This window comes from Parasteatoda tepidariorum, chromosome 9 (assembly GCF_043381705.1).
Source record: "Parasteatoda tepidariorum isolate YZ-2023 chromosome 9, CAS_Ptep_4.0, whole genome shotgun sequence".
Classification (NCBI taxonomy): Eukaryota; Metazoa; Arthropoda; class Arachnida; order Araneae; family Theridiidae; genus Parasteatoda; species Parasteatoda tepidariorum.
In genome coordinates this window covers 26114473-26141107 of record NC_092212.1, presented here as the reverse complement: position 1 = coordinate 26141107, position 26635 = coordinate 26114473, and the positions used below count along the sequence as shown (strand labels likewise).

The 26635-nt window shown below is 30.8% G+C and overlaps 1 protein-coding gene across 6 annotated transcripts in view; it reads left to right on the top strand.

The window, feature by feature from the left end:
- Positions 1 to 14133, top strand: part of LOC107452446 (carcinine transporter) — a 76659-nt gene extending 62526 nt beyond the window's left edge. For all 6 annotated transcript variants that reach the window (XM_043041840.2, XM_043041844.2, XM_043041842.2 and 3 more), the window contains exons 8-11: positions 484 to 701; positions 4001 to 4182; positions 10232 to 10392; positions 13635 to 14133. In XM_043041840.2, coding sequence (XP_042897774.1) covers positions 484 to 701; positions 4001 to 4182; positions 10232 to 10392; positions 13635 to 13836 — 763 coding nt within the window. In that variant the 3' untranslated portion in view covers positions 13837 to 14133. The remainder of the gene's footprint in view (positions 1 to 483; positions 702 to 4000; positions 4183 to 10231; positions 10393 to 13634) is intronic.
- Positions 14134 to 26635: the final 12502 nt, after the last annotated feature.

The window sequence follows — 26635 nt, the reverse complement described above, 5'->3', positions numbered from 1 at the left end:
CAAGTTTTTAAACTTATTAAATAGTATTTTAAACAGGACTGATAATAATAAAGAAAACATTAAAAACCGGCAAAATATCATTTCAATATTACCTTACTATCGAGAAAGGTAAATTTCCTGGTACCATCACAACTTTCCGAGTGCGCAATCACTTTTAATTATTAATAAGTAGTGGTAGTTTTAATAAATATATGTTTTCTGAAGACAGATTAAAATAAAGTATCCATACTGCCAAGTCGTAATATCGTGTTTACAATTGCATATCGATTTGGGAATTGCAACCTCGGAACTAATAAAAATTGGCAAAAATGCATTGTAAGCAATCAAAATTTCGAAACATTTGTCTTCTAAAAAATTATTTCTAGTTATAAAAGTTAATAAGATCATTAATATTTACAACAATTTTGTTCATCACGTCTCTATATGTGAGTAATATTTATTTTTTAGACTGATAGAATTAACTTCATTTTCTTTTTTATTAAGGATAGGAAATTCTATCCCGTACTTTGGTCTTCAAATGAATGTGAAAAACTTGGCAGGAAATCAGTTTTTCAACTTTTTTCTTGTTTCATTGGTGGAAGTACCAGCACATTTCTCTACGTGGCTTTTCATGGAAAGAATCGGTCGAAGATGGTGTTCAGTCTGTGCCTTTGCCTTGTCAACTTTTTCTTGTATGTTGCCCGTCATTTTGCCAGAAGAAGGTAACTTTACCATTATTTTTTAATATTATTTCACACTAATATTTCGTAAAGTGGTATTTTACCAATAGTGTTTTTTATCCACCACTATTTCTAAACAATTCACCACTTACAGAGATGTCAACTGCTCCGGACTCGCCAAAATAATTAAAAAACGGTAAATAACTACAAAGCAAATTTTATAAATATTCGACTATTTTTGCTTGCTTTATAAAAGGTGTAGCATGACAATATTCTATAGGCCTACGAATTATTTAAAAATAGTGGTGGATAAAAATCTACTGCATTGAATTTTTTAAACCAAGAATCACAATTGATAAACTACCACTTTAAAATATATATTTGCTGTCCGGAGCAAGCTGGCATCTCTGCACTTAGTTGCAACATGCTGTGTCTTTTAAAAAGCAAGCAAATATAGTCAAATATTTGCAAAATTTTGTTTGTATATATTTACCGCATTTTTAATTATTTTGGCGTATCCGGAGTAGTTGGCATCTCTGCACAAAAGAAGGCCAAGCTACGTCGTTTAAAACGCCTCCCATAACTGAAAGCCTCCTCACGCTTTTTTATAGGTAGTCCGATCAGACCATTATGAAGGTAAACCAATTCTTTCTTTCTTTCTTTATTTGTAAAAAGTTGGGCACCTGGGCCGTGCAGAAGGCCCATATCCCATACATCATGAAATAGTATAAAAAGTTAAAATAAAAGACAGTTTGAGTTCAGCAGTCTCAGAGATGTCAACATGCTCCGGTCAGCAAATATGTATTTCAAAGTGGTAGTTAATTAATTGTGATTCGTGGTTTAATAAATACAATTTGGAAAATTTTTATCCACCACTATTTCTAAATAATTTGTAGGCTTATATAATTCACCACCTTATTGAACTTAAGTTTCCTATTATCAGACGGAACACTCTCACGTAGATACAATAGATAGGAATACACACACAAACTAAACACAGTCATGACACAAGGCCTACGGCGAACCCGGGGCAAGAGCAACCTTGTTTTTTAAATAGGGTCCCAACCGGGCAAGCTGTAGGTTTTAATACTAGAACGACGAGCAACCCGGCACGAGCGGTGGAGTACCGGGACGGCCGGGTCGTCGTATTATCAGAGGATACTACTTGTACATATTGTAAATAGTTTATTATATTTGCCTTTAATTTTTATCAGACTTGTACTTTAATATTTGTACATAAATTTCTTAATTATTCATTACTTATTTTGCCAATTTTCATATCTTTATCCCCAACTAATTCTTTTATGTTATCATGATTTGAACTACATATGCAGATATCTCGAGCCGTTACTGCCTCGTACTCCTCCAAATTTCCCGTCCTCATTTCCAATGTCATTAGTCTCAGTCGCCCTAGGGCATATCACAGATCAGAGGTCTAGTGCCCGCTTGCGCGGGCAGGTACCTTGCCAAATTACATGATCTAGCTAGAATTTAAGTCATGCTGTACCTTTTAAGAAGCAAGCAAAAATAGTCAAATATTTGCAAAAATTAGTTATTTACCGTTATTTTTGATTATGTTGGCGTGTCTGCAGTCTATGGGGTGGCTTTTAAGGTAAACCAATTAATATGACTTATATTTAAAATTAGAAAGTGGTAGCAAATATATGTCTAAAAGTTTTTTTAATTTATGAATATAATTGGTTTGTTTTATTCACTTGTCAACCACTACAGATTCAATTCTCAAATATATGTATATGATAAATTTCTCTCAAGTACTTTTAAAATAGTATTTGGGTTCATGCGCACAAGTGGTTCGGTTTTTAAATAATCTGCGCAGACTACTTATAAGAAACCCTGTGGAGGCTTTCTCATGTAGGTGGTGATGCATTTGTTCATGCTTGGAACTTGGCATCCATTTAGCGTGCACTTGATGCAAACAGGCTCTCTCCATAGCAATAATGTTTTTTTCTTAACTTCCAACCGAGTAAGATGTGGATTAGATGTGTCAAAATTCAAGTGAAAGCATAAACTATTCTGAGCATGCTCATGTTGATGGGATCATTTTACTTTATATTCCCTGATTAATAAGCCCCTGAAAATTTCCTCATCCAATAAGCTCTTCATATATTAAAAAAAAATAATCGCTGGATATTAAACAGAATTTTGTTTTACTTGTATTTCTCTGATTTCATATAGACTTTTTGACTAGTTATTAACGTAAGCTATTACTACTCAAAAGTATTGCTATAAGCAGTGGTAACAAGCTGATTTGAATCAACAAGCTCGCTGGATAATATCTGTTGCGCACTCAATTATTCATAAAACAATAAACACCGTAATTAATCACTTGATAAAAAATTTATTTCAATTTAATACCGATGTCTTCAAAATTAAAAGTAATATTTAATATTAGAAGAAAATTATTAAAAGAATTAATACTAGTTATTAAGTAGCTGCCAAATCTCACCAGATCAAAGATGTTGTAATTAAATATGTGACGAAGTGTATACTTTAATTTAATAATTTGACTGCCACTACACATAAATTATTTTAATAAATATATAAATGTATTAGCATCAATCATAAAACGATAGGTGTTTGCAAAACTAAAGTAAGTCCTGCCTCCAATTAGATAGCCAAATATTATATTGTTGTTGTTGTCCCATGCCATTTGTCAATACTGGCAAGCCTATTTTAAGGCAGAGGGGTGCGTAGCTTCTTATTTCTTTAGTGGTGCCATCTATGGTCAAGAATTCAACTTCTCTGACACTGACACGTCACAGCTCGTTTTACAGGGAGGACGCATTCACACACCATCCATCGGCAGATCATAATTTGGACCTAAACCAGAGCACGATCTATCTCTGATACAGTATCTCAAGGGTATTGATTCGTTATCGTAACTTGGATATGAAATTTGTGATCTCGACAGATTTAACTTACACCAGTCACCATATTGTGCACCGGGACTCTTCGCCCGGTGTCGATCGAACTGACGACTTTCTGAACATGGGTCCAACCCCCTTACCAAGGAGGCTATCCCGACCATATCATAACATCCTTTCTAGACAATAAGTACACCCGGTACATTTTCCCTGTATGCGTGTCCTTTAAGTTTTTATTTGGTAATTCGCTAAGTCACAGTAATTATAGATGCATCGATATTCTCAAATACATAAAAAGGATTAAGCATTGTCCTGATTGGATAGGATAGTTAAAGAGTTTGGACTACGAGTTCTTTTCCTTTTTTTTAAATGCTAGATAATTTAACATCTAGCTATATTATGTGTCATATAAAAGAAAAATACCTTAAATTTTAAAAACTATATTCTTTTTTCCAGACTATCCAAACATTGGAGTGATTGCTTCCTTATTAGCTAAAGTTGGCACTAGTTCAGCCTTCATGACGTTGTACCAACAAGGACCTGAGCTTTTCCCAACTTCGTTGAGGGGAATAGGAATGGGAATGGCTTGCACAATCGGAACAGGATCAACACTCGTTGTGCCTTACATAGTTTATCTGGTAAGAACTTGTTCCATAATCGCCACCCTTAATATAAAACATTTTGCATTCAAGGTTATAAATGCTTTTTAAAAAAATGGATGTTACCTTTTAAAGTTGATAAGACGTAATTCATTATCTATATTTCTTTTAATAAAAGATAACATTGAAAGATAACACTTGGGAGCAATTTTTTTATTTCATGTTGCATGTGGTTATGTGGCTGATATTTTAATGTGGCTGATTTCGAATCTGCAATCAGTCTCTCTCCTATAGATAGATTTATATGCAATTCGATATCGTCTTAAGCAGGATTTCTTAAAATTCTCTCGAAAGTGTACTAAATGCCCTAACTTCTTTACAACGTTGGAAGTAGTAGGATGAAAGCGATAATACATTTCAGTTTGTGATGCGATACGTAAGATCAATTGTTTTTGCCTTACGTGTTATTTACAAAGCGCAGACAAATTTAAATGTTTGTATATGAACCTAAACGTTCCTTTTAAACTTGAACATTCAGATAAAAAATAAACAAGACTATAAATTTAATTTTAAAAATGACCTGTAGCTTATTGAAGAAAACTTACTTCAGACTTAAAATTATCTAATCCAAATTAGATATGCTCGAGTACTTGCATAAATTCGACAACAAAAAATTCGTTCTTCTATAGTATAATTATTATTCAAGCATAATAATTATCTTTAAGCTATTAGCAGTAAACGATTCGCACTCAAGGTTCTTTCAACAGATAAAATAACGTATAAAATAAATTAAATTATACAAGACATTACTCAATATTTACCCGCCTAGGGTAAACCGCCTAGGCATATAACCATGTAGATGAATAAATCTATGCCCCACTTTTTCTATTGAACTACTGTTGCCATTTATCAGAAATAATACAATGATGGCAATTTAACACGTTTGATACTAATACCTAGACCTGTGGTTCCCAATTTTTTTCGGCTACGGAACCCAAATTAACTGTCTTCCTGAGAAACCCCGACTTTAGGTATAAAGTAAATTAGCACATTTCTGAAAATATTAACCATTAAAACACACTTCTAGACTTTTTATATTTAAAAGAAAGGAATGATATTTTTTCAAAATTTTACCATTAATAATCATAAATTCATTTTTAAGTTCGACAGTTGAATTTGCAGTCTTGGGGAAATCTAGCTAAAAATTTGCTTTCTGTATTGCTGTAAAATTAAAAACCAAAATAACTGCTATAAACGTTGAAAATGGTTAGGGAAACATACTTTTCTATTTACGAATTTAGTTATTTTATTTTGATTTGTAAAGCGCTATGTGAAATACTATTGCATTTTTTTATTAATGTATGTTCTTTTCATAATTATATACAATTTTTTTTAAAAAAATTGAAGCTTCTCTCTCATTTGCATTTTATTTTAAATAATTTTGTAAGGATGATCGAAATCGTAAGTAACTAAGGATCAGACGTAAGACGTAAGGATCAAAAGTGGTAAAGGTTTCTTTTTTATGTGAACTTGTTCCCATTTATGCATAAATTACTTATAACTTCAAAACTATTCTTCTTATTAATTTAATTTTTATTTTATTAAATTTTGCGTAAATAATATACAGGAAACCAAAGCAATCTTGTCTAGAGAAATGCAAATTTTGATAAATCTAGTCAAATACTGTACTTTTAAAACATAATACCCTTATAACTTTTCAATTATTAGTACTATAGACATAATTTTGATCTCATTTGATTTAGGACAAAAAAAATACTTTGAAAACAATACATAACTTTTTATATAACAATGTTTATGTTCATTTGATCTATTCCTTCCCTATCAGTATATTCAGGATGGGTACTGATGCTAACCGATCACCTCCTACATCAAAAAGCCTCCACACGGTCTTTTATAAGTAGTCCGCGCAGACTGCTTGAAAAGTGAACCAGTTGTGCGCATGAACCCAAAACCTTTTATAAAAGTAATTGAGCGAAATGTATCATATATGTTTGAGAATTGAATCTGTAGTGGTTGACAAATGAATAAGGCAAACCAGTAATATTAAGAAATATAAAAAAATTGTCATATATTTGCTACCACTTTCTTATTTTAATTAGATTTTGTAATAAATGACTCGTTCGGTCTGTGGAACTATTTCACAATGGTCTGATCGGACTGTCTATAAGAAGAAACCGTGTGGAGGCTTCCAGTTATAAAAGGCGTTCATAAGTTATTGATATTGGGCCTAATCCACAACCTTTGAAATGGCTTACTCCTTATCATTTTTGTATTCGAACTTTGAAAATAGTTTAAATTAGGCATTTTGACAATTAATTAAAAATTCAAATTTAATATTTCGAAGCAAGAGTGATGTATTTAAAAATATTCTGAACTCGAGGATTTTTATGTTCAAATTCTAAGGTTTTTTAAACTAACTTTTAAGATATCAGGATTATTAAAATAATGCAGTATTCTGAAGGAAAAAAAACATAAATTTGTTTTTAAAATTAAAGTTTAGAGATAGTGCAGGATGCTTAAAATTATTAGCATAAAACTTTTTTATTTATTTATTTATTTTTATTTTTTGTTACTAGTTCATGGAACTAAAAAGAATCGTTTTAAAATTCAGAATATGTCGTAAAGACAGAGAAAAAGACATTCTAATCTGCATGCATTTATGACTTCAAATTTTAAAAAATATTTTTTAAATGATTATGAGATATTACAAATATTACGAAAATTGCAAAACAAAGACATGGGCTCGCTGTCCCTACCCGGAATATTATACATACAAATTATACGTGAAAAAAATACTTAACAATAAGCAAATATCATTAGAAATCGCTTAATATTTACTCTTTATTCCACTCCTATTACAAATTTAAGACCAATTCTACTTTAGAGGATGCTCACAGCTTTGGTGTGATGTTTGGAGACTCGTATTAAATTGACGATGCATGGAATACGCACCTTCTGAAGCATGCCAGAAATATTCAAAAACACTTCTAGCTGTCACAACATTCTGGCTAAAATTTTTAGCATCTCTCTATGGAATTGGTCATAAATGTATATGACACGCATGGAAATAGATTAAAAATAAAATTATTTCGAGAGGTTTGTGTTTCTTGTCTTTCAATTTTACGTATAAATTGCAGCAAGTTGAGTAACAGTAATTGGTTACAGGTTGAGTTTGTTGCCCCATATTCCTGTATGTTTTTTTATTTTTTTTTGTATGTCTGTGCTTTACCCTTTTTTAAAACACTGTGTTTGAAGATGAAGTTAATAAACTTCAAATAGTATACTTTATCAATGCAATATTATTCACAGATGTGTGACATGTGTCGAAGTACAATAAAAGTAAAATTATTTTTATAGATTAGTTTTTATGATCTTTAAATATTACGTAGAAATTGCAGTTTCCTATAAGTGGATCAGATAACTTTCGTTCCTACGTTTTTCACATTTATTTGTTAACTATTTTTTTGCATGCCTGCTTTGCCCCTTAACCCCTTGGGGACGGGTGATTCAGAAAAGCATTCGTACAAAATCAGAATCAAGTTGCAATTAAATAAAAAACGGTAACTTAAATGCAGTCTTTGCTAATTTGACAGACTTACTTTGCTTTGACTTTAATTATTGTTAGTTTAATCATATATATAATCAATGTTAGTTCAAAGTATAACTAAATAGTTTTATTTTGAACAAAGTAATGGTGAATTAAATAAATCAAAGAATTATAACTCCGCCCACAAATGAACTGCTAAAGAACTACTTTGATTACCAGTTTTATATTTTTACCCTGATTGATACGGTTTTATGNTCTTTGCAGTAATTGGAGTACCTCTTCATTCTTTATGAGTTCTTGCAGTTCTTTTATTATTATGACAAGTCTGCGAGCCATACCGGCTGTTGTTGTGGGAATCGGGCGAGAGCCCTTCCTAGTGGGTTTGCGTGCTTCCAGTGTAGTTTGCGGTGTGGGATTCACTACAGTTGCAACATTTTGGTGGAGTGTGTCTGTCCTGTTAGGGAAACATACTTTTCTATTTACGAATTTGGTTATTTTATTTTGATTTGTAAAGCATTATGTGAAATACTATTGCATTTTTTTATTAATGTATGTTCTTTTCATAATTATATACATTTTTTTTCTAAAAAAATTGAAGCTTCTCTCTCATTTGCATTTTATTTTAAATAATTTTGTAAAGACTATCAAAATCATAAGTAACTAAGGATCAGACGAAAGGATCAAAAGTGGTAAAGGTTTTTTTAAGAGGGCTTGTTTCTATTTAAGCATAAATTACTTATAACTTCGAAACTATTCTTTTTATTAATTTAATTTTTATTTTTTTTCAATTTTGCGTAAATAATATACAGGAAACCAAAGCAAACTTGTCTAGAGAAGTGCAAATTTTGACAAATCTAGTCAAATACTGTAAAAACATAATACCCTTATAACTTTCAATTATTATTAGTACTATTGACAGAATTTTGATCTCAGTTGATTTAGGATATAAAAAAAATGCTTTAAAAACAATACTTAACTTTTTATATAACAATGTTCATTTTCATTCCATCTATATCTTCCCTATCAGTATATTCAGGATAGCTGCTGATGCTAACCTCGTGGAAAGGATACTATCATAAGTTATTGACATTGGAACTAATCCACAACCTTTAAAACAGCTTTCAGCTTATTCCTTATCATTTTTGCATTCGAACTTTGAAAATAGCTTAAATTAAGCATTCTGACAATGAATTAAAAGTCCAAATTTAATATTTCGAAACAAGTGTATGTATTTAAAAATATTCTGAGCGCGAGGATTTTTGTGCTCAAATTCTAAGGTTTTTAAACAAACTTTTTAGATATCAGGATTATTAAAATAATGCTGTATTCAGAAGAAAAAAAACATAAATTTTTTTTTAAAATACGAAAATTGCATAACAAAGACATGGGCTCACAATCCCGACCCGGTATATTATACATAAAAATTATACTTAACAACAAGCAAAAATCATTCAAAATCCTTTAATATTTACTCTTAATTCCACTCCTATTACAAATTTAAGACCAATTCTACTTTAGAGGATGCTCACAGCTTTGGTGTGATGTTTGGAGACTCGTATTAAATTGACGATGCATGGAATACGCTCCTTCTGAAGCATGTCAGAAATATTCATAAACGTTATCTAGCTGTCACAACATTCTGGCTAAAATTTTAAGCATCTCTCTATGGAATTGGTCATAAATGTATGACAGGCGTGGAAATAGAGTAAAAATAAAATTATATCGAGAGGTTTGTATTTATTGTATTTCAATTTTACGTACAAATTGCAACAGGTTGAGTAACAGTAATTGGTTACAGGTTGAGTTTGTTACCCCATATTCCTGTATGTTTTTTATCCTTTTTGTATGTCTGCTTTACCCTTTCTTAAAACACTGTGTTTGAAGATGAAGCTAATAAACTTCAAATAGCATATTTTATCAATGCAACATTGTTCACAGATGTGTGACATGTGTCGAAAGACTGAACGAATGGTTTATTAAAATAAGAAATATATTCTAGCACTAACCTAAATTTACTACCACTATTAAAATTATTCAAGGACCGAGGGAACCCTGAATACAGTAAAAATAATATGATTTTTAAAGATTAGTGTTTATTGTATTTGAATATTACGTTTAAATTGCAACACTTCTAGTCTCTTCAAATAAGTTCATGACCCCATGTTCCTATGCTTTATTTTACTGTTTTGGTATGCCTGTTTTGCCATTCTATAAAGCACCCTGTTTGAAATTAGAACAAATTATCTTCAAATAGGGTACTTTATGAATGTAATATTGCTCATAAATGTGAGACGTGTCGAAATATAGTGAAATAAAATTATTTTTAAATATTTGTGTTTACTGTGTTTCTGGTTTGAATATTGACCTTACATTCGTATGTTAATTTTATGGTTTTGGTATACCTGTTTTACCTTCTCATAAAGCATTCCATTTTAAAGTGAAGCACCCTATGTATCATTTTTTAAGATATTTATTAATTTATTAAAATACTATATTAATGCATCATTCTAATATTTTCAGGTTGAATATGGTAAATTTATACCTTTCTTGGCATTTTCAATTATCACATGTTTTTCTGGCATCTGTTCTTCATTTTTGCCAGAAACTTTAAATAAAAAGTTGCCCCAAACTGTGGATGACGCTGAAAATTTTGCTACGAATGAAACATTCTTTTCTTGTGGGTAAGTAGTTAAAATCGGAATATCTAAGCTAGCTAAGTTTTTTACTAAAATCAAAATTTTCTTTTGGAATGTTTTAGCGGTATCGATTAAAAATTGTTAACTACCACTATTAAAAATTATTCAAAACCTATTGTAACTCTGAATTGCTATCTTCTGCAGCTCTAATCCACAAAAGTATTGAAATATTATTAAAATTTTAAAATAAATATGTGGGATTAGTTGATTGGCTAGCGTATCATATCTAATATATTCAGGAATATTGTCAACCATTTGCTGGTTACGTTATCAAGACCATTTCGTATATGTCGTAAGCATATATATATATATATAAATTATATATGTATAACATATAACTTCTAATGCTTGCAATGGTTTTTTGTGCAAGTTTTTAAGTATTTAAAAATAAGATCAGAAATGCTTTTCATTTTCATAAAATTGTGGCTTTTCTCCATATTGACTTCTTGCGAACTTTTCAGAATCAGTATGAATAGCATTCGTTTTAATCCCTTGGGGACGGGTGATTCAGAAAAGCATTCGTACAAAATCAGAATCAAGTTGTAATTAAATAAAAAACGGTAACTTAAATGTAGTCGTTTCTAATTTGACAGACTTACTTTGCTTTTACTTTAATTATTGTTAGTTTAATCATATATATAATCAGTCACTTCAAAGTATAACTAAATAGTTTTATTTTGAACAAAATAATGGGGAATTAAATAAATCAAACAATTATAACTCCGCCCACAAATAAACTGCTAAAGAACTACTTTGATAACCAGTTTTATATTTTTACCCTGATTGATACGGTTTCAGAGATGCCAACTGCTCCGGACACCCCAAAATAATTTTTAAAAAAAACGGTAAATAACTACAAAGTGAATTTTGCAAAGATTTGACAATTTTTGCTTGCTTTTTAAAAGGTTTAGCATGAGATAAGAACTATATAGTGGTAAATAATATAAGATTATGAATTGTTTCGAAATAGTGTTGGAGAAAAATCTTATAAATTCAATTTATTAAACAAAGAATCACAATTGATAAACTACCACTTTATTATATATATTTGCTGTCCGGAGCAAGTTGGCATCTCTGCGGTTTTATGCTGTCACGTATTTGTGACAGTCGGCGCGAAAGGGTTAAATAGTCTGCGCTGTCTACTTATGAGAAACCTTGTGGAGGCTTTCTGGTGATGCACTAGGAAGCCAAAAGTTAAAGACCCCTTATCTTAAAGGCTGAATTTTTATTTAGTTCTAGGCAAAGGAAGCTTCAAGCTTGCAAGAAATGAGAATCATGAAATCGGTTTTTGTTTTTCAGTAAACTAACTGCTAAAGAACTACTTTGGTTACCAGTTTTATCTTTTTACCCTGATTGATACGGTTTTATGCTGTCACGTATTTGTGACAGTCGGCGCGAAAGGGTTAAATACGTTAAACTTGACCTAACAGTCATGAGTAACAGTTGCAAACTTACAGCAGTTATATAGATAGTACATTATTAGTAATAAAGCATCATTTCATAAGACGACGGAGCCTTCGGAAAACAGCCTTTAGGATGCGTGTCTGAACTATTTATAAGTAGTTTTAGACGAATTTCTTTAATATCTATTTTAGTAAAAAGTATAAATTTGCTACCACTCGGAAATAAAATTCTGTAGCTATGAAACTTCCGTTGTAGAATTTGGTTACATTCAACAGAGCGTTTGGCAGATCTGTGATGGGCCAGACTTAAAATTTATTGCATATTGGAATTAAATACATTTGCAGTTTTGTGTGCTCAATTTAGGCTTAAAAACCTGAATTAAAATTTTATTTTAACACTTTCATGTCCGGTGACACCAACGTGTTGTCACGTGAAAACCAAACGTTAGCTGCCGGTGACAACACGTTGGTGCCATGTCCAAGTCAAACGTTAGTGGCTGGTGACAACACATAGATGTCGCGCGCTGCAACCTGATATTCATGTGACATTTTGTCAAGGGTCAATAGAGTACAGGGAGGCCAACTGCTCCGCTTTCTGGAATAGTTTTAATAAAGTGCCGCCGGCACGGCATAATTGCAGGCCGGGATAGCCTGGTCGGTAGGGCGCTGGGCCCAAGTCCAAGAGGTCGTGGGTTCGATCCTCGCCGGCCGAAGACTCCCCGTGTAGTAAATGGTGACTGATCCACGTTAAATCAGTTTCCTTGTCTTCTGGATTGGTTCAAAATTACAAGGCTACGGAGTTACACATTAGTAGTCGTAAACCCATTAAATTGGGTCGGTTGTTCAATGACGGTTATAAAATAAAATTAAAATAAAGTGGTAGCAAATTATATAGTAAAATTCGTTAAAGAGAGATAGTTACGCCTACTTTTTAGTATAGTAACCAATAGTTTGATGCCTTAACGTTGCATTTTATATCATACTTATAATTTTTGATATTTAGTGGTTATAAAATTACTTATAATGGAAAATACTAAACTAAAAGTAACTTAAATTTCACTACCACTAGAATTTCGTTACTACTGAGGTGGTTTTAACGAAAGTAAACACCGGTTACATTGTAAACTTATCACTAAATATATGCGGACTGCATATTGTTAAGTCTTTAAATACACAAGTTTTTATATGATGGTAATCTAAGTAATTTTCAATTGAATTTAACACGTTCACTCCGGGGTGACCCACCGGTGGGTCACGCTAGATTGTCAAATCTTGGCAGCACACCGGAGTAACAATTGGTAAAAATAATTTTCATTTTTTAGTTATTTTCCGGGAATAATAAAAATCCATAACTACCAATTGATTTTAACGGATGCAATTTTTATATTGAATTGCTTTTTCGCCGTGATAGATTTCCTTATAGTGAATTGTTATTGATGAGAATAGATTAACTCCTCCCGAATATTATCTAATATTGAAATAGTTCTTCGACCAGTATTTTCTCTTTTCCCGTACCACTATTTTTCACTTTTCCCGGCGTGAACTTGTTAATTAAACAAAAATTAAATACCAAATTTTAAAGTTTTCTTCCACTTCAAGTACATAAATCTGCAGGAATTTGTTAAAACACAATACAGGGATGCAACAAGCGACTAAAAATGTAAGAATTGATCGAAACTAAATTCTTTTTTTAAATTTATAATCTACTTATTTAATTCAATCGTAATGAAATAAGTAAAACGCATCACTGTTACTAACTTTACATAGATTGACTGAAGGCTTTTGTAATTTAAATTTTTATTAAAAGTATTATTTTAATTTTAGAAGTCAAGATTCAGACGAGTCTCCAAATCTAAGCCCAAAAATGGAAGAGAAATGGTCTTCGCGAACATTGTCGGTAGCTGACTTGGCTTGTGACAATTCTGGTGGAATCATAGTAAAAAGGATAACAGAGAAGAGGGATTCAGTTTCAGCCTCAATAGATCTATCATCTTTAGAAAATAATTTAAAAGAGGACACAAAATGATTATATTTGATACATCATCTTTGAAAGAAGTTCAAACGAGGACACTAAATGAAAATGTTTGCTACATCAACCTTAAAAAGAGTTCAAAATCGGGTACAAAGTTATAATATTTCATTTATCATTTTTCAAAATTGTTCAAAAACAGGACATGAAATGAATATATTTGTTACGAAAATATTAAAAAAGAAATATAAAAGCAATCACTTAATGATAATGTTTAACCTTTCATCCTTAAAAAATATTCTAAAGTGAATATGGAGTAATTATGTTTGGTAAATCATCATCAAAAAAATTAAATAAAGTTATAATATTTGATAAATCATTTGTAGAAAATTTGATTTTCTCGTTAATTTTAATGCAAATATATTAAAGGTATTTGATACCAGTTGCATTAGGTTAGGTTGTCAAGTTTTAAATCATCCCGATAAAAAAAAAAATCATAAACTAGTAGTAGTATAAGTTAATTTTACATGACTTGCAGTGCTGTAATTAATTCTTTTGTTTGTTTTAAAACAAAAGACAATACGCAACTCACAAATAGCACTTATAGATAGGATTTTGATTTTTTTAAGAGCTTTATTTTTTATAGTAAATTTATTTCAGATTGTGTTGAAAAAATTTAAGAAAAATGCGGTCTATTATGCGTTGTGGTAAACGCAAACAACTTTCTTAATAGCAAATTTCTTATCTGTCGCTTCAGACAGGGATGACACAGGCGACTAAAGATGCAAGAAGTGGTAAAAAATTAATTACTTTTTTATTTATTTAATTTATATAATTATTTAATCATAGCTATCACCATGATATACATTGTAAATTATTCATATTTAAAGCGAAAAAATCACCTTGATTAGGAAGTTGAAAGAAATACGCTAGAAAAAGTTGTTACTTTTAATCTCTTTTTTAAAAAAAGTTTGGATTTCTTTTAATCACTACTTTTTACATTTTTTGTCGCCTGTAGTCCTATTTATATGATAAGTTAACATAAATGGTTACCACTCTTTGAATATTAGAGTAGTATTTAACCAGGATGATCATGCTATAGTCCGTACATGGTAAGAAGACGATTGAAGGCCAAGCCATGGTGCAAGTCTTTTGTAAAGATATCGGTTACGCAGAATTACTATTTTTGTATGTGAACACGTTAATTGGGGAAAAGGTGATACAAAAAAATTTAAATGGTAGCAAAGTTTTCTATCATGAAATGTACTTCTTTCTTCAATAAATTTGCGATAACACGTTCCCATTAGCCAAAATAATACTTAAGGTCTAATACAATCTTAGAAATATGGTATCTTCTGGATGAAGAGTTTTTAAACCGAAGTGGTAACTAAATCTGAGAAATTTGCATTTGCTTTGCAGAATAGTTTGTTATCACTTGAATATTTTTGGCACACCACTGGGAGCCTTTGCGCCAAATAATTTTTTCTAGGATATTCACAAGTCTTGAAAAAGTCATTGCTGGTAGTACCTTTAAATTTACTCCAATAGAAACTATTTTTTTTAAGATACCAATTTAACATTTAGTGATCTGGTAGATTAGAATACGTCTACAGAAATATTTTTTTTGAAAATATATACGTAGTGATGATAGCAAATGTTTTAAATAATGGAGATTCGTCTTCGTATTGTCACCACGTCTTAGAACGACTTTAATATACATTCTGCAACACTTAATAAAGGATTGGACAAATTAAAAGATACACTTCTATTTATAGTTACACTTCCATTTATAGATACACTTCTATTTATAGATACACTTCCATTTATAGATATATTTCTATTTATAGATATACTTCTATTCATAGATACACTTCTATTTATAGATATACTTCTATTTATAGATATACTTCTATTTATAGATACATTTATAGATATACTTCTATTTATAGATACATTTATAGATTTACTATCACCGTGTTAGCAATCTTTCTTTTAGAAGTAAATGTTTCGGAAGATCTTTGATGGTTGTTACAATTTGAAAGATGCAAAACTGTTGTTACGATTTGAAAAATCATGCTTGAAGCTTTTAGAAGTAGTGTCATTTTTACCCATGAGAAATTGGGCTTGACCAATATGAAGTGAGGAAGTTAATAACTTCTTTTCAGTTTTTCTACCAGAAATTTTGAAATTCATTCAGTAGAGTTTCAATAATTACGTAAGAATGCTTTAGTGATATTGAAAAAAGAAATAAGTTTCTATGGTCGATGCAAATTTCGAATGGGTGACAAAAAAGTCATTTCTAAAGGTTTCAAGCATGATATTTCAAATTGTACCAAGAGTTTTGCCATCTTCCAAAACAGTTGCTGATAAAAAAAGAAGAGATTGTTTACATAGAAATGTTTACATTATTTTGATCGATCTCTGTATGTGGTTCTGTGTTATGATCTATTACAAAAATGGCTTCCCCACTTCGAAATGACTTTCTAAAAATCAATCGTCATCTTAAGGTGATTGGACTATACCATGGATTTAATTGGATTTTAAGATCAAAATATAAATAGGATTTATGTTAAAAATCATGTTCTATAGTAGCATTTTATATAAAATAGCGTTCTTTATTTAGTTTTTTATATTTTTGAAATAAGAGAAGGGACATTTAATGTACTTCATGATAATATAACTTTTGTGTCTCAAATATCGGAAGTTTCATGCAATTTCCAATTAAATGAAATTATGAAAGCTAACACATGACAAACTTTTTAAGTTTTTATTCCGAATTTTGTTAGAAAAGGTGATTGAAATGAAACGTTTAATTATTGTTTATCAGTGACTGGGGTTCCCTATCAAAAAGAAAAAAGTGATGATGCGATTCTTTTTAGCTTTTACGCTGGTTGGAAAATAGATCGTAATTAACAGTCTTTAAAAATAGAACCACTTGAATTATTAACGTTCCCTAATCATCAAAATATTGTGTTTCATTCATAAGTTCATTAAAAGTGTAATACTTTTTGTATTACCTTATTAAATTTAATAGGGCGCTGCGATCGCTAAATCTATGCAGCACTTGTCATATCGTCACACTCAATCAGTGCTCACGACGTCCTTTAAAATATTAATATGTAGTAAATGATGTACTATAAACTAACAAGCAAAAGTTTTATGTTAATTTAAAACCAACAAAATATTTAGCTTTCTAATTTTTCTTTAATTTTAAAATAATATTGCTAAAAATTTATGGAATAACTTTTAAATTGTAAACATGCCGTGGTAGTTAAAGTACCTAAGACAAAGAGAAAACTATAATTCTCTTACCACTGTTTTGTTTTTCATAGGACATTGCAATCACTGCTCCTATTTCAGTATTTTCACTAACTTTGAAACAATTTTAATAGTATTAAATAAAGTATAAATGAGCAAGAAGTATTACAGAGCTGGCCAACTACTACACATTTTTCAAAATAGTTCATGGAGTGGTAGGCAAATAAAAAAAATCATTGATCAAAATCGAATTCTAAAGCAATCGAATTTTTGTTAATTTTGCCAGCATTAAATCAAGTTTACTAATCAAAAAATAATACATTAAAAACATAAACTTAGCTATCATTAGCAGGGCTACAAACTTTCAATGCTTTTTGTAAAAATGTATTCTAGTGGCAGCTATGTTTATGCTTGAATGTATTGTTTTTTATTCATTTAAACTTATTTTCCCCGCACCACTACATATAGATTATTTAAAAGTTTATTTGCAACGCCACTTACTTTCACGTTTTTCGTGGTGGAGCTTTTAAAATGTTGGCAAAATTGCCAAAATCTTTGAGAGTTTTGGTTTTGAAAGGTCTACCCCTCTATAAAATATTTTGCAAAAAGCGTAGTAGTTGGCAGCCCTGCCATTCGAAGTAATTTTCCCAAACAGCGTTGAAAGTTGTCAGCTCTGTATACATATTGAAGTATGGATCTTTGTTTGACATCTTCGCTTCACCTTTTCATCAATGGAATTTGAACTTGAATGCCGCGCTTAAAACTTATGTTTAAGTGCGTATTGTTTGAGCTAATTCGAAGAATTGAGTATTGTTAATCATTAATCAATATTCTCATGTTTTAAAACAATGTATGTATAATAATACAAATGTCAATTTTATTAAACACTGTATAATTTATCATAAAATAATCAATGGATGATGCATGTGCAATTCTGTTAGTTTAATTGACTGATTTCATATCTCATTGGTTTTAATGTCAAATTATTTTATTTGTATTTCATTTTTAATAAATGACATTTGCTGTTATCTGATTCTTCATTTGCTTTTTATTAATCAAATTTAAGATAATAAACTTACATTAGTTACAAACTCGCAGTACAATTTCAGAGGACAGATATTATAAAACATTTTTTGCTAACAAGCCACCTGGACAATATAACATTGAAGAAATTCTTTTTATAATTATAAAATAAAATAACTTTTATATAGTTAAATTACTTAAATATAAGGTATTAAGAGTAATAACCTTTTGTATAATTATAAGATAATTTTTTACATGATAAACTATAAAATTCAAGCAGGGTTCCTCCTACTCATATTGTCGCCGCTAATTTAAACCAAAAATTATTTGAACTTTAGTGAACTATTACTTGATAAAAAAAAAAGTTCAAGCTCTTTCAAAATGTACAAATTGGAGGTGACAGTCGACATGCTTCAAGCTCTTCAAAATTAGGCACCCATTTTCAAGACTTGTCAGACGTAAATGAGAAGAAACAAAAGTGAATTGAAATACAAAACGAAAAATAAAGGTGAGAAAAAAAACCAGTAGCCGAGAGAGAAAAAAATAGGAAAAACAGATCAAGAAAAACCACTGCGGCGAGAAGAGGAAATCAGGGTAAAATGCATTTCCACGCACTACAGAGAGGTGGTGAGATACTACTGTCTTTAACAAAGGAATCAGCATTCATATGAATAAAATATAAGAAAAGATAAGACAAACAATTAAAGATAAGACAAATAAATAAGACGAGATTCCAGGACATAATAATTTTTGCTATGTCGAATTTTAATTTATGCCCAAGATTCCAACAATGTGCAGCAATTGATGATTTCTCGTATTCTTGATAACGGGCAAATCTATCGTGTTCCTTAAATCTAAATATTAAAGTGCGTCTAACTTGTTAGAGTATTTAAAGTAAGAGTACAAAAAGTAGTAAGTAGTAGGGAAAAGTACAGAGACTTAGAAAATTTCTAGAAATATTTTAAATTTCTTAAGATAATCAAATCGAGCATTTTTTATTACTTATTAAATACGATTTGCTACAAAATTATGAAAAAAATTTTATTAAATTTTCTTCCGCTCTTGCGTAGTATGAAAGTTTAACACGTTCACGCCGGGAAAAGTGAAAATACTGGTAGAAGAACTATTTCAATATTAGATAATATTCGGGAGAAATTAATCTATTCTCAACAATAACAATTCACTGTAAGGAAATTTATCACGACGATGAAGCAATTCAATATAAAAATTGCATCCGTTAAAAACAATTGGTAGTTATGGATTTTTATTATTCCCGGAAAAAAACTAAAAAAATGAAATTTATTGTTACCAGTTTTTACTCCGGTGCGCTGCCAAGATGAGACAATCTAGCGTGACCCACCGATGGGTCACCCCGGCGTGAACGTGTTAAATGCTTTTATCGTGCGTAATTTGTAACGATTTTTCTTTCAAATTTTAAAACGATAATTTTGTTATTAATTAAAGATTGCTCTAAAAATTTGTTTAATTTCATTGAATAGCACTATTAAACACAAATAATTTTAAACATATATAACGAGAGTCCTAATAAAGCATTAACACGGCAAGAAATAAGGAAGAGAATATAACCATCGCAAATGGAAATTTATTGGCTACTTGTTGACTCAATGTAAATTAATATCCTTTTTTATAATGGGTCGATATCGGAAAATTTATCGACCCATCATCATTGACAGTATCGGCTCCAGCTGCCGGCTGGCCGGACACTTTTTTGCCGCAACCGATTCGGCCAAATATGTTGAAAAGATGGAAGTGCTATCGGCCACTGTATGTGGGCACGTTATCACGCCTGAAATGCTGTGTTTGCTGGGATAAATATATAAAGTCACATTTCAAATGTTTAAATTTTAGCGATTTTTTTTTAAAATTTCTATTTAAAATTCAGCTTAAGTTCACTACCACTGAAAAGACATCTTCAAGTGTTGAAGTATTTGCATGCATGTTCAGATTAAGTAGATATTTTTACCCGTCATTGTAGCATTAAAATAGCACTGTCCTTTGACGTCAGATCCAAATAATAAATGCTTTTTTTTCCGAAACCATCCGTTTCATACGGGGTTAAGACAGCCAACTTTCTACTGTCTTCGGTCAGATGTCTTCTAGTGGTAGCTAAGTTTATTTTCTAAAGCATTATTCTTTGATTTATGAAATTGATTTAGCACGTTGAGCGCCGCGTCAGTCATCGGTGGCTGACACTGGACTTTCCATTTAGGCCGCGTCAGCCACCGGTGGCTGACTCTGAAATTACATTTAGGCCGCGTCAACCACCGGTGGCTGACACTGAAATTACATTTAGGCTGCGTCTGCAGGCCCGGACTGGCCAGTAGGCAGACCGGGCAAATGCCCGGTGGGCCGGTCTGGCCTGAGGGCCGGTTGGACCGAGCCAGAAGCGCAAAATTTCTTTTTATACATTGCATGAATTTCAAATAATATTGCGCAAATAATAATAATATTTAATAACATATATATGATATATGTAGTAATAATATTGTTTTAATATACAGAGTGATTCAGATCATGCGTGCCACCCATTTTTTTCGAGAATGAAAATAATCAATTTGAAATAAAAAATCTAATGACTAAATCGACCCCAAGGAATTCAATAGTGATATTTTTAATTCCCGGAAGTACCGGAATTTGAATACAGTTTTGATTTTTTAAATGAAAACCTATATCTTATTTGGCATCATTGGAGAGAGTTTTCGAAAAAAAGTAACTTTTACTTGAATTTTTTTTATATCTCCTACTGTTCTCAAGATAATAGATACGAAAAAAATTCTGATTATTTACTTCAATTTATAATTTTTATCAAAAATAATTCACTTAAATTATCAAAATCGCTTCAATTTTTCGAAAACATATGAAGAAAAGCACAAAGGTATTTTAATGAAGGTAAAAGACATTATGACGAAAAAAAATTTTTTAGTGAATGTGTCAAAATCTATTTAATATGTATTTTTTCTTATCTATTATCTTGAAAATAGTAGGAGATATTAAAAAATATTTTAAGTAAAAGTTATTTCTTTTCAAAAACTCTCTTCAATGATGCCAAATAAGATATAGGTTTCTATTTAAAAAATATATGAAACATCGTGTATATGAAAGACTTCTTGCTGTTGTAGAGTGTATGTAAATCTTCAACTGGACAGAATGTGCTTTCTTTAGTGGATTCAGTTTTAAAGTCTTGTAATATAGATATAACAAAGTGCATCGGTAATTCAACTGACTGGGCTGCAAATATGTAAGGTGAATATAAAGGATTTTCTTCATGGCTTTCCAAAGAGTCCCCTGGTCTCATTCATGTGTGGTGTTATGCACATGTCTGAAATTTAGTTTTAGGAGATACCACGAAGACACTAATTGAAAGTGCATAGTTTTTCAGCCTACTAAATAGCGTCGCAGTATTTTTCCGTGAATCATACCAACGCATGAACATCTGGGAACAAAGTAACGAGCACGGAAATAAAAAAAAGGCTCGCAACTATTGAAGAAACACGTTGGTGGTCCAAAGATTCTGCATTAAAGAAAATGTTTGGTTAATTTTCAAACTCAGATTCTACTATTAAGCCGTTATATACCACATTGATTACAAGTTTAGAAACTATACAACAAAATTCAAATTTCAAGCCAGATATCCGTGCAAAGGCAGAAATATTTTTGGAATCATTTTGCAAATATGAAACAGTAATCACCGTCAAAATATTCTCAAGAATATTTGAATTAACTACAACGCTCTCCCAATATTTGCAAACCTCTGGTTTAGACATCTTAAAAGCTTTTGGAATGGTATCACAAACGTGTTCAGAACATAAAAAAAATAGTGAGAGATTTTGAAGGTGTACAATAAGTTACAGATGATTTCATTATTTGCGCAAATAAGGAGCTTGAAGAAACTGAAACTGAAATTCAAACAAAGTTTCCATAAAAAAGATTGAAGAAAAGAAAATTGATGCCGGGTGAGACAGCGTCGAATGAAACAGTTTTTGATGATGAAACCACTGCATTTAAGATAAACGTCCATAACATTATTTTCAGCACAGTTGTAGCGTCAATGGAACGCCGATTTCTGGCAAATGGAAAATTGTACGCCGATTTTTCCTATCTAGATCCGAAACGTTTTCCTGAAAAACGTCTTAACAAGCTTCAATCTGGCGAACTAAATGAGCTAAGCAAACTCTTGCTAAAATTTGACGAAACAGCTATAGGTGAAAGTTTTCGGATTGAACTAAGAAATTTAGCTTTACATTGGGAAAAACTGAAAAATTCAGACTTAGGAGATTATAAAATAATCACAGAAGATCATTCAAATGAAATAACGACTTTTCTTTGGAAACAGAAGAAGTAAGTCTAAAATGTGAGACACGCAGTGCGTTCAAAAATTGTGTTATTTGTTGCCACAAGATGTTACAACAGAGATTCAATTGATTGACCAATTCTTCCAATTTAATTAGTCTAGCATTAAAATTTTTACTAACATTGTCAAAAAGTCAGGTGGCTTGTGAAAGATCATTAAAAATAATTAAAAATAGAATGAGGAGTACTTTATCTTCTGATAATTTGAATGCTCTCATGGTAATGGCAAATAGAAAAAAATCTATTAATGAAATTAGATAGCGACGACATAATCGATCAAGTGGCAGAAAATAGTGAGCCTCTTCAAAAGTTAAATTTAATTTTAATTTAGTGACTTTTGAAGAAGCATCAAATCTATTTTTAAATTTTTTTTTATATAAATCATTCATGTATGTGTAGTATAATAAATATTTTTATTTACTCTTCATCTTTCACATTACTTTTGATTTTATCAACCAATGTTTCCTCATAAGAACCATGTATTTTAAATTGAAATATATTCTATAAAGGATTATTAAGCAATTTTTATCTACTTTCTTACTTCGATAAATTAACTTAAGTTCATGAGAATTTATAAGTAAAAAATGTCCAAAAATGATACATTAGGAGCCGCGTACTCTTCGCTCACGCGGTGTTTATGTGAAGTAGTGGGCCGATATCTCTAAAATGCCCGGGCCGATTTTCGATCCCAGTCCGAGCCTGTGCGTCTGCCACCGCTTGCTGGCATTGACCTTTCACATAAGCCGCGAAAAACAGCTGGCTGACAGCGTATAACATGATATAGAACTATAAAATTTACATTCTTTTATGGAATTGCACGAAATGTATTCGAAATTTTGCTTAATTATTGTGATTCTCGGTTTAATAAATTCAATTTAGTAGATTTTAATCCACCACTATTTTTAAACATTTCGTAGGTATATATAATTCAGCATTTTTTTTTCCAGATATATTGCAGTCAAGCCCACACATCAAATTTCTCAGGGTGCGAGGCCCGCCCCTGGAGAAAAAGCTACACAAGAAAAAAGACCCCAGCCACAATTGACCACCGACTTGTTTCTTTAATCAAGGAACTTCAGGACCTGATGAAAGATGAGGAAGCGATGAGCCTCCTTCGGACAATTCTACCCAACTCCCAATAATCTACATCTCGATGAAGAAGCAGATAGCCCATCCTAGGGCTAGGTACTTCGAAAAATCTGAATAGTTAGTTTTTCAGATGTGTCACGCTAAGCTTTCTATAAACTAACAAAATGTACTAATTTAGTTTGTAGATATTTACACACTAACAACGTTCTTGTATGAAACGCCACTTTTTTCGACTCTCACGTGGTGAGACTTTTAAAATGTTGGCTAACTTTGAAGAGAGTCTACTACCAATCTACAAAATATTTTGCAAAAAAATGTATTATTTGGAACGAGCATTAAAAATTATAACTGTATTAATAATATTACTTTAAATCTAACAGGGCTTAGCTAATCTGGGTGTGGGATATTTCAAATTTGAAGCTATGAAGTTTTTTTAAAATTATATTTTTAATTTAGTATATTTTTGTCTGAGTGCAGAAGTTTATATAGAACGTATAGATTTATATCAGGGGTGAAAGCGAGACGGAAAAGAGGAAAGGCTGGTAGTAAAACCATTTCAGTTATAGCTAAATTTGGGGAGGAGTTTACTTATTATTTTTTTTAATTTTTCAACAATATCTACTTTATCTTGGAAAAGAAGCAGTTTCATATATATTCCAGAATTATAAAAGAACTCTTGATAGTTACAGATATTTCATTTTTTTCGAAAAAAATGCTGGAATGAAATGTTTTACGTACCAGGTTTTTCTCTTTTCCGTCTTGCTATATAAGGGCTTTCACCCATGATTTATATACACTTGTTTTCTCTTTTGAAAATAACACTTAAGACAAAAAACATAGGGTCCTTAACATATGGTCATTAATGCATCATAAGCTTAAGTGTATTATCTCAAGCTTCCAACTACTCCTTACGTAGTAGGGAAGTGGGGGACATATAGTATTCTCTTGAGTGAATTTTAAAAAATCATTGGATAGAATTATTAAATTGCTTTAAAATTAAAGATTGTTGGTAGAAGCCGATTGCAGATGCGAAAATATCTGAGATAAATGCAAAACTCTCATGCATTAGAAAACAACAAAAAAAAAATGTTTCCCAATGTAAATGAACAGCTGAGTGATTGAAGCAGGTAAGAGACATTTTCAGATTGGCTGTAATCAGGGGGAAAAAATTGGTATCCGAACTATTTTATCATAGATTTATTAAAAAGTAGGGCTAATAATCTTTTGCATTACTTTATTGATTACTATATAATTTGAGAAAACTTTACGCCAACATACTCAAAACTTGGGTATATTAGTTACGTTAAAATTAGAGTGAAAGCAAAAACAATTCTGTTACATTAAGCATGCTTTCACGGAAGCGATCACTTTACGTTATTTTCAGTGATTGATAAATATCCCTTAAAATGTGACTAACTTTCTTTATCCTTTAAATTTTTCTATTTTGGTTATCCTATGTATCCATGCTGAGGAACTTCCTCATAAAAGATCACCAATCTATCTGAGGAGCTTAATTTTTTTTTTAAGAAAATGGGAAGGAAATGAGAAAAAAATAAACTCAACAAACTAATTAAATAGATTATTTTTTTTAAAAATGAAAGTGTGATCACAGTTTTAGGAAAATTGCAAGCAGGCTAGATTTTGAATTAAAAATTAAGTTCAAAACTTTAAATTTTTCGATGCACTAAGAATATTATCCCTTTTAAAACTGACAAAAAAGGGGAGCTATTGCTTGCCGTTTAATTCCTATAATGCATTCCTTTCCACCAATTGTGTGTGATATAAACATTTCCTGCAAATTACACATGACGTACTGTCAAAAAGATAAATAAAAAAATTAAAATAAACGGAAACAGATTTTTCATAACATCCACCACATTTTTAAAACTGTAAAAAGCATCATGTGTTTTTTTAGGTTTCTCCTAATTGATCTACAACCATTTCTCCATTGAATTTTTTCGGTATTTTTTTTCATTTTTTTTAAAAAATTAAATAACCGTTAATTTTAAATTATTCAGTTTTACAGAAACAACATTTTAGCTGTGTAACTATAAACAAAATAAATGCGTTATTTTAGATGACTTTAAAAAAATTCATTAGATGTCGTAGTACGTGTATGCAACCATGTTCACAATTATTTAATTTATCTAACAAACAGAATGATAAACAACACTCTGGAACAAATTTTTTGTTACATCTATACAGTATACCATGTTACATAATTCAGGTGTGATGATTTCAAATCTCAAATTAGTCATGTCCTGAAAATTATAGATTTTTTTACAAAATCATGTGTTTTACTTAGTTTATTTTTTGTCTGAGTGTACAAGTTTGTAATGAATGTATATACGTACATGTACACTTGTCTGCTACTTTGAAAACAACATTTGAGACAAAAAAAACATATAACCATAATGAATCATAGCATAAGCTGAAATGAATTATCGCCTTCTTCCTACCACTTCCTACGTAGTAGAGAAGTGGGGGCATTTAGTAATCCCTCGAGTGATTTTTAAAAAATCCTGTTTAAGATTATATTATTAAATTACATAAGAGCTGTAGCTTGTAGTGAGAAACTGATTTCATGTTTGAAATCATTGAAGCGAAAATATTCCGTTTAAATATCCCCTGCTACTGAAAACAAATAAAATATTTGCTCGGGAGTGTAAGCTATGAAAGTAAATTAATCACACGAAAACTCCTTCGTCTCTCTATTTGTTTATTTAGTTATTTTCTCCTTTATTTATTTACTATTATTATTATTATTCATTTATATTTACTTATTTATACCGAAAATTAGGTTTTTTGTTTCATTTCAAAATAAATATAATGTTAAAAACAAACAATTTTACTTTGTTCATGAATGGTGTTTTAAATTATACTGACTAAAATTTATAGAAAATTAAGTTCAGGTTTTTTCAAAAACTAATATCAAGAGAAAAATAATCGAAACCTATTAAGACTTTGCACTCCGATGTCCCAACTGCTGTTCTGCCAGCTGTTACGCCTTCAGCAAAGTAATAGTAGACAACTAAGGCGATTAAAACCTAACGCTTTCAGAATTTTTAGCCATTTCACCAACATTTTAAATGCTATTGAATTAGTTGTTCTATTT